We start from the raw sequence: 8,539 nt of genomic DNA, 5'->3' as shown, positions 1-8,539 counted from the left end.
AATTTTCCACTCTTTGGAAATAACCAAATACAAGGCACTACCTGCCAAGTGCCATCATTAAAGTATATCCTACTGTATCGCCATGAAATAAATACCTAATGCAACATGATAAAATTTAGTTCAAAAATAACATTGAGGTTTTCGCTTTTCATTTTATTGATCTAGCGGTGGTACAATTCATTTCTACCATAGTTCATCATGGATCACTTCATCATTCAGTCAAAACCTTACTATAAAAATATTATTGATTTCTGAAATAAAGATAAGTTTCTATCTTAGATCTTTTTAGTTCGGCATTTTCAGAGCTAAAATACTTTTTCTACATAGCAGGAGAACAATAATCCACAAATACTGCTGATTGGCAAACATTTAGCATTTGCTCTGTTAGACACCTTAAGGATGCCAACATTTGAAGAATCAGTAGGCTGCTAGGCATAAGGAATGCAGCATCTTTTCTTCCAAAAGTACAGTCATTGATGTTATTCTGAGTATATATTCTACTCTAAAAAGACAACATAATATAAAAAGACAATATAATATTCTAAGTTATTGTTGTAAAAAACCCAATCTCCCTATTCTTTAAGATCACATCATTGTCTCTAGACATCACAGGAGAAAATTTGCAAGTTGAAGGGCCCAAAATTACAGATTCAATACATATTTCTTCCACTGACTTTTTGGCTGTGTATTGCTCCTTCCAAACTATATTTCATTGTGTGGGAGTGACTTTCGAGGCAACTAGCATTTAGTTCGCGGTAGTTAGGACACTCATAGTAATTTGCTTGAGAGCCCGAATTCTACCATGCAGATATCCTTTAATATTAGTCCCCATAGAAAATGTTTTTTTTAAATGACTTCAAACAAGCGAGCGTCTGATGCACCAAGGGTGCATTTTCGTCCTGTATGTATTCAATCAAGGTCTGCTCAATTTTTCGTCAGATGTCAAATTTTTATCATCGCCTCCCGAGAGCTGAAATCGGTTTCAGAAACACCACAGTCACTTGAGTCACCATCACTTGACCATTGACTTGTTCTACTGTTGCGGTTATCTGTTGATGAACCTGAGGTAGTTATTCCACCAACACATTGAATTTCAACTTCGGTATTTTCTAGTTTCTCTTAGCCAATTCAATCATCACTTAACATCAACATAACTCACCATTGCGAGGTCTAGATCGTCTTTGTGCCAACGAATAAAAACGGGATAATTGTACATGGGACCAATTGGATATTTTGTACAGTGATTAGGCATGCTCGTACTCAAACGCCTCGGAGACTAGTGCGCAAGGCTTTCTGACCTTGGCTATAGATTTTCAGCCCTTGGGCAGCCTATAGGCTCCCGGTAGACCCCTCCCCTGTTATACTCTCAGGTGACCATAAATTCGGCCAGAAGATTCTGACTAGTTGCTGACTTCAGTTGAGTTACTCAGTATTACGTCAACCTGACTATAGCTAGTTTTGCGCAAAGCTCTCTCATGCCGAAAATTTTGCTGGGAGCAGTAGGTTGCCGATTTGAATCATCTCAAAGCCGAGTGTCGTGAGCCTCGCGCTTCCCTAAACTGAATCTGAATTCAGGCTGTGGGGTGCTGGTGCCGGGAGTGCTAAGCTTCCGGTACCCAACATGGGTGCGAGGGTGCTGGCGCCGGGGGTGCTGAGCATCCTTTACACCCACAGAGACGCGGGGTGCAGGTGCCGGGTCTGTTGAGCTTCCTTTACTCCCACAGAGACGCGGGGTGCAGGTGCCGGGTGTTTTGAGCTTCTTTTACTTTCACAGAGACGCGAGGGTGCTGAGATTCACGAATAGGGTTCATAGGTATCCTCACAGGGAGGCGGAGTTGCTGGTGCCGGGTATACTGAACTTCCTCAACCCCCACCGAGACGCGGGGGCTGAGCTTCCTTAACCTCCCACAAGGACGCGGGGATCCTGAGCTTCCTTTACTCCCCACAGGGAAGCGGTGGTGCTAGTGCCAGGGTTGCTGAGCTTGCACTACCCCCACAAGAACGCGGGGGTGCTGCTGCCGGCGTTGCTGGGCTTCTTTTACCCCCCGCAGGGAAGCAGGGTGCTAGTGCCAGGGGTGCTGAGTTTCCACTACCCCCACAGGGACGCGGGGGTGCTGGTACCGGGGGTGCTGAGCTTCCTGGTGTGCGTGTCGTGCGAACGGCAACGCGGTACCAGTGCCGTTACCATCCACAACCTCATCCAGCTGTGCGACGGTCTGATGGCCAGCGGCCAGACCCCTCTGGCCACGTGTGAGTTTAATGGTCCGGAGGCCCTGCGGCCAAGCCCTTTTGGTCATCCGTGAGTGTGATGTGCTGATGGCCCTGCACTAGAGGTCACGTATCTCTGATTTATATCAAGCATCCTAAATTTGAATATCTAAAATTTTAGTATTTTCATTAAATGCTGCCGTAGCTCTACTGCCGTAAGTCAATTTTTAATTCTTGATACATAGTTTTGGCGTTATAAACGATCGTTTTTTACTGATGAGGTTCATTGTAGCCTTTTCATATGAGGTTCATTGTAGCCTTTTAGTTACGGTTCGAATGGAATTCGTTTTGAGTTTGTGGGCACTTTGAGTGATGCACCGTTAGTGTAAAGGCTGAACAATTACTCCAGTCCTCCCACAATTCCACTGTAACGGATGACTGCCTGTACAGGCGCCCTGGCCCTGGGCCCGCTCGTGCAGTGTGTGTTTGGCCCCGACGGTCCCGGTGGGGGGCCAGGCCCCCGAGGCTACGAATCCCTCGACTCTTCTGACGTGGGAGAGCTCGCCGCCAAGCGGGAGGTGCTCAGCCGCACCCTGCTCAGGCTTGCACACCATCCCCAGGTGGGTAGCACCCTAGCCCATCACCCCTAGTGGGTTGCTCTCCTGGCACACCCACCCCCCAGGTGGGTCGCTTTCATGAACCACTACCGCAAGTGGGTTGACATTCAGGCCTACCACCCCCAGAGGGTTGCTTTCTTAGCAACACGATTTCCAGGTGGGTTGAATACCTGACCTCACCTTTGTTTCTCTCATGGCTCACCACTTCCAGGTATAAGGTGGAATGCTTAGCTCACCACCTCAAGGTGTGTTACCCTTTTCTGGTCCCGCATCTAAGGCTCACGTAAAGGTCACACCCGCTAACCCATTCACAAGATACGAAACATTTCCTAGCACAAGCTCAAGGCATGACTCATCACGGGGAATGATTGCAGATTTGGGCGTATCTTAAAGTAAAATATTACAATTACTCAAAAATGAGATCTGTAAAATTAAGCTAACACTCCAATGAAAAAATTCTAACCTGTGAATAATAACTGAAATTAATTCAATACAATTTTGAAATTTTTTACAATGCTAACCTGCCTCACCCGTTGATAACACGGCAGGTGCTGTGCTAACCTACCTCACCCGTTGATAACACGGCAAGTGCTGTACTAACCTGCCTCACCCGTTGATAACACGGCAGGTGCTGTGCTAACCTGCCTCACCCGCTGATAACACGGCAGGTGCTGTGCTAAGCCTCACCCGTTGATAACACGGCAGGTGCTGCCCCTGCTGACAGTGATGGTGCAGTCAGCTCAGGAGCAGAGTGAGACGCGCTGGCTGACAGTGTCCAGGGAAGTGTCAGCCGCTATCCTGCCGCTGCTGCGTCAGCAGCTCCTGCAGCTGCACACCCACGTACGTCTTCATACGTTGTGCTTAACAATACGGTGAAAATATTATATCTAATCTTTAAACAACTTTGAATTAATTATTCTATTATTCATATCACTAACTATATGCAGCTGCATACCCACGTACGTCCTCATACGTTGTGCTTAACAATACGGTGAAATATTGTTTCTAATCTTTAAACAACTTTGAATTAATTATTGTAATAATTATATTACTGACAATTATAGAACATGTTATATTTCTAATCATTAAACCACTCTGAAATAATTATTATATTAATTATATTACTGACTATAATTGAAATTGTTGATATTCGACGACTAACTTCATGTATGGAAAACTTATATGAATGCATTTTAATAAATTATCACACTTCCACCACCGCTTAACAAGTCGAAAGGATACGATAGCACCAATTATAAAATTAAAGGGATACTGAGAGACTGATACTTTGATAGACTTGACTTTATCTTACATCCTACGTGATACTCTTACAAAAACAGCTCAATATAAATTGTCACTTTAATGTCTTAATACCTCACTGTATTGTCTTTATACGTTAAACACTGTTATTTTATTAACAAAAATCTGAGAATAACTAATGTATAGATGATTTAAATTGGTTCCAGATCCCGATACAAAGTCATGTGTTCATAGAATGTGTTCATAGTCAGTCTACCATTGAATCATGTTGGCAAACAGCGTGACACGCTGCGCATGTGTCATTGCAGTGAAGTTCTCTGAAAGCATGTAGGAATGAAACTTTTTAATGCCTAAGTAATACTTCATAATATCAACCAGATTGTTACCAAACTAATACTACTTAACATCAACCTGACAGTTCTTAATACCAAACTAATACTTCTTAACATCAACCCGACACTTCTTATTACCAAACTAATACTTTTTAACATCAGCGCAAAATGATAAGTAATCCTTCTTATCAAACTCTTCCGCATCCCCCCCCCCGCAGGAGGCGGTGGGTTGCCTGCTGGCGCTGCTGTGCTCCCTGGCGCCCGCTGTGTACGCGCCTCCTGACCACCTCCTCACGACGCTGTTCTCTGCTCCCCCGACGCATGTGAGTCTACACGCATTCTCCACATGCATTCTTCACGTGCACGCATTCTTCACATGTACGCAATCTTCACATGCAAGCATTCTTGACATGCATTCTTCATGTTCAAGCAATCTTCACAAGGGCATTCTTCTCATGCACGCATTCTTCACATGCATTCTTCACATGCACGCATTCTTCACAAGTACGCATTCTTCACATGCACGCATTCTTCACAAGTCTTCACATGCACGCATTCTTCACATGCACGCATTCTTCACATGCACACATTCTTCACATGCACGCATTCTTCACATGCACGCATTCTTCACATGCGCGCATTCTTCACATGCACATTTTTCCTAAACCTATAGATTCTTTATACACGCACATACTGCAGACATCCGCTTTTTTCACCCGCGCGTTTTCATTTATCGCACAAATTACACGCGCCCATTGTTCACGCTCACGCCTTCTGTACACGCGCATACATTTTGTATGCGCATGCACAAGTGCATTGCGCGCATTAAAATCCACCCATGCCTCACGTACACGCCCACGGCCACGCTGTAAGCCCCGCCCATCAGCCACTACATAGGATGTTTGCAGCTCGCTGGGGCTCGAACCCGCGAGGTCCTTACTCAGTGAAAAATAAAGGGATCACGGTGTCCTAATAATGACTCACTTGCTGAACGTAACCTCGATACGCTCCTTTGCGAGGCCAAACTGAGTCAGGATGACCCATACAAGAGTAAAAAATATAACTCAGTACTCACTGCAGTGAGTGACAGAGAGCGCATTTTCTCGTCGACGAAAACGTGAAGTCACGGACGGACGGACGGACAAACAGACAGACGGACGGTTATACAGACAGACGGACGGACGGACATGGCGAGCACAATAGTGCATTTTTCCATAAATGAGAAAATGCGCTAAAAAGTAAATCACAGTTTGGACAAATTCCACCCAGTGCTGACGTGCCCCCCTAATGCCCCTCCCCTCCCCCCTGGTGGTGCAGGACAACAGTGGGGCGGTGGTGCGGTGGGTGGTGGGTGTGGTGGTGGTGATGAGGGTTATAATCACCCACTGCCCCGCGCCTCTTGTCCTCGCGCGCCTCGCTGACCTGCGCCTCTCCGTGCACCTCATCCCCCACGACCCCCCGACCTCACCCCCTGCCATGGGTGCGGCGCCCCTGTCCCCGGGGGATGAAACACGTGGGGGCAAATCCTCCCCACATCCCCCCGAAGAGGGCACCGTGTCCCCCCATGTGGGGGTCTGCAGCCCCGCTCGTCGCCAGCTCCCCCCAAAGCTGACCCCCGCCAACGCGTCCCCCCAACGCACCCCCTCCAGGCGGGTGCCCGTGCAACACGACCCCCTGCACGCCACCCAGCCCCCCCTCCGGCCCCCCCGCGCCATGGCCANATATTATATTATATTATATTATATTATATTATATTATATTATATTATATTATATTATATTATATTATATTATATTATATTATATTATATTATATTATCCTATATTATATTATATTATATTATATTACATTAATTATATATATTAAGTACCTAAATAATGTTATGTTGCTCACTCTGCGTGTTGCGCAGGTTGCTGGTGGAGGTGTTGCGCGTGTGTTGCAGCGAGTTGCGCAGCGCGTGTTACCTGCAGTGTCAGGAGGGGGGGCAGGATCCCCCAGCTGATGGGGGAGAGGAGGGTGACCCCCACCTCCCCCACTGCCCCACCCACCACGACACACTCCTCGCCACACTTGCCCACCAACTGCTGCTGGTGCTGCTCTGGATGAACCAGCACGGTGGGTGACGGCGTGGGTGACAGCCTAACATGTGGTGGGTGACAGCGTCGTGGGTGACAGCCTAACATGTAGTGGGTGACAGCCTCACATGTGGTGGGTGACAGCCAAACATGTGGTGAATGACAGCCTAACATGTGGTGGGTGACAGCCAAACATGTGGTGAGTGACAGCCTAACATGTGGTGGGTGACAGCCTAACATGTGGTGGGTGACAGCCTAACATGTGGTGGGTGACAGCCTAACATGTGGTGGGTGACAGCCTAACATGTGGTGGATGACAGACAAACATGTGGTGGGTGACAGCCTAACCTGTGGTGGGTGACAGCCTATCCTGTGGTGGGTGACAGCCTAACATGTGGTGGGTGACAGCCTAACATGTGGTGGGTGACAGCCTCACCTAAGGTGGGTGATAGCCTCACCTGTCGTGGGTGACAGTCTCAGCCGTGGTGGGTGACAGCCTTACATGTGTTGGGTGACATCCTCACCCGTGTTGGGTGACAGCCTCGCCTGTGGTGGGTGACAGCCTTACATGTGGTGGGTGACATCCCCACCCGTGTTGGGTGACAGCCTCGCCTGTGGTGGGTGACAGCCTTACATGTGGTGGGTGATAGCCTTACATGTGGTGAGTGACAGCCTAACATGTGGTGGGTGACAGCCTAACATGTGGTGGGTGACAGCCTCACCTATGGTGGGTGACAGCCTTACATGTGGTGGGTGACAGCCTCACCTGTGTTGGGCGACAGTCTCAGCCGTGGTGGGTGACAGCCTTACATGTGGTGGGTGACATCCTCACCCGTGTTGGGTGACAGCCTCGCCTGTGGTGGGTGATAGCCTAACATGTGGTGGGTGACAGCCTAACATGTGGTGGGTGACAGCCTAACATGTGGTGGGTGACAGCCTAACATGTGGTGGGTGACAACCTCACCCGTGGTGGGTGATATCGTCGTGGGTGACATCGTCGTGGGTGATTTTCGATCATAAATGGGCCCAGATTGGTAATCATGTTGATTAAATCATATCTTAATTCATTGTGAGACCGATTACGTCAATATTTGTTAATAAATGTCAGTAACATCCTTACATGTGGTGGGTATAACGTCCTCACCCATTGTGGGGGACGGTCTCACCCGTGGTGGGAAGCGACCCCACCTGTGGTGGTTGACGTTATGGGTGACAGCCTCACCCGTATAGTGGATAACGATCTCACCCATTGTGGGTGGGGTATCGATTTATATCCTTGATCTGCCTTTAGTAGCCTGCACCAATAGCCCCAATATCCATCACTATAATGCCTTGTTTGACTGACTAAGCGATATATTTTAACCCCACATATCTTTGAGTAGCAATAAATGTCATAAAAGCTATAAGATTTATATGTTTATGGCATTTATATAATAAATGCCATAAACGCTTCAAGGTTTGTACCAAAAACATATATTACCGCAGACGAGTGGCGTGTGGTGGCGGCAGAGGTGGGTGAGGGGGGCGGTGGGGGGGCTCTAGGTGAGGTGGGTGAGTGTGTGCTCAGCGTCCGTGCTCAGCACCCGTCGCTCTGCGTGCTCTGCTGTCAGCTGCACTCTGCGCTGGACCTGTCAGCGCGTCAGCTCTGGCGACATGCGCTGACGTCGTCAGCACCGAGCACTGCTGTGGCTGCTGGGTGAGTGTTGCTGCTGCTGTGGCTGCTGGGTGAGTGTTGCTGTGGCTGCTGGGTGAGTGTTGCTGCTGTGGCTGCTGGGTGAGTGCTGTTGCTGTGGCTGCTGGGTGAGTGTTGCTGCTGTGGCTGCTGGGCGAGTGTTGCTGCTGTGGCTGCTGGGTGAGTGTTGCTGCTGTGGCTGCTGGGCGAGTGTTGCTGCTGTGGCTGCTGGGTGAGTGTTGCTGCTGTGGCTGCTGGGTGAGTGTTGCTGCTGTGGCTGCTGGGTGAGTGTTGCTGCTGTGGCTGCTGGGCGAGTGTTGCTGCTGTGGCTGCTGGGCGAGTGTTGCTGCTGTGGCTGCTGGGTGAGTGTTGCTG

The 8,539-nt window shown here is 48.5% G+C and overlaps 1 protein-coding gene across 1 annotated transcript in view; it reads left to right on the top strand.

The window, feature by feature from the left end:
- The first annotated feature begins 1,621 nt into the window (after positions 1-1,621).
- Positions 1,622-8,539, top strand: part of LOC108669615 (huntingtin) — a 25,630-nt gene continuing 18,712 nt past the window's right edge. The window contains exons 1-8 of the mRNA XM_047884069.1: positions 1,622-1,689; positions 2,102-2,250; positions 2,659-2,828; positions 3,531-3,665; positions 4,636-4,740; positions 5,735-6,135; positions 6,324-6,532; positions 7,978-8,177. Of these exons, the coding sequence (XP_047740025.1) occupies positions 1,622-1,689; positions 2,102-2,250; positions 2,659-2,828; positions 3,531-3,665; positions 4,636-4,740; positions 5,735-6,135; positions 6,324-6,532; positions 7,978-8,177 (1,437 nt within the window). The remainder of the gene's footprint in view (positions 1,690-2,101; positions 2,251-2,658; positions 2,829-3,530; positions 3,666-4,635; positions 4,741-5,734; positions 6,136-6,323; positions 6,533-7,977; positions 8,178-8,539) is intronic.

Source organism: Hyalella azteca, unplaced genomic scaffold, assembly GCF_000764305.2.
Source record: "Hyalella azteca isolate HAZT.00-mixed unplaced genomic scaffold, Hazt_2.0.2 contig14470, whole genome shotgun sequence".
NCBI classification, from domain to species: domain Eukaryota; kingdom Metazoa; phylum Arthropoda; class Malacostraca; order Amphipoda; family Hyalellidae; genus Hyalella; species Hyalella azteca.
The sequence above is the reverse complement of the archived record's forward strand: the minus strand, read 5'-3'. Positions and strand labels throughout refer to the sequence as shown.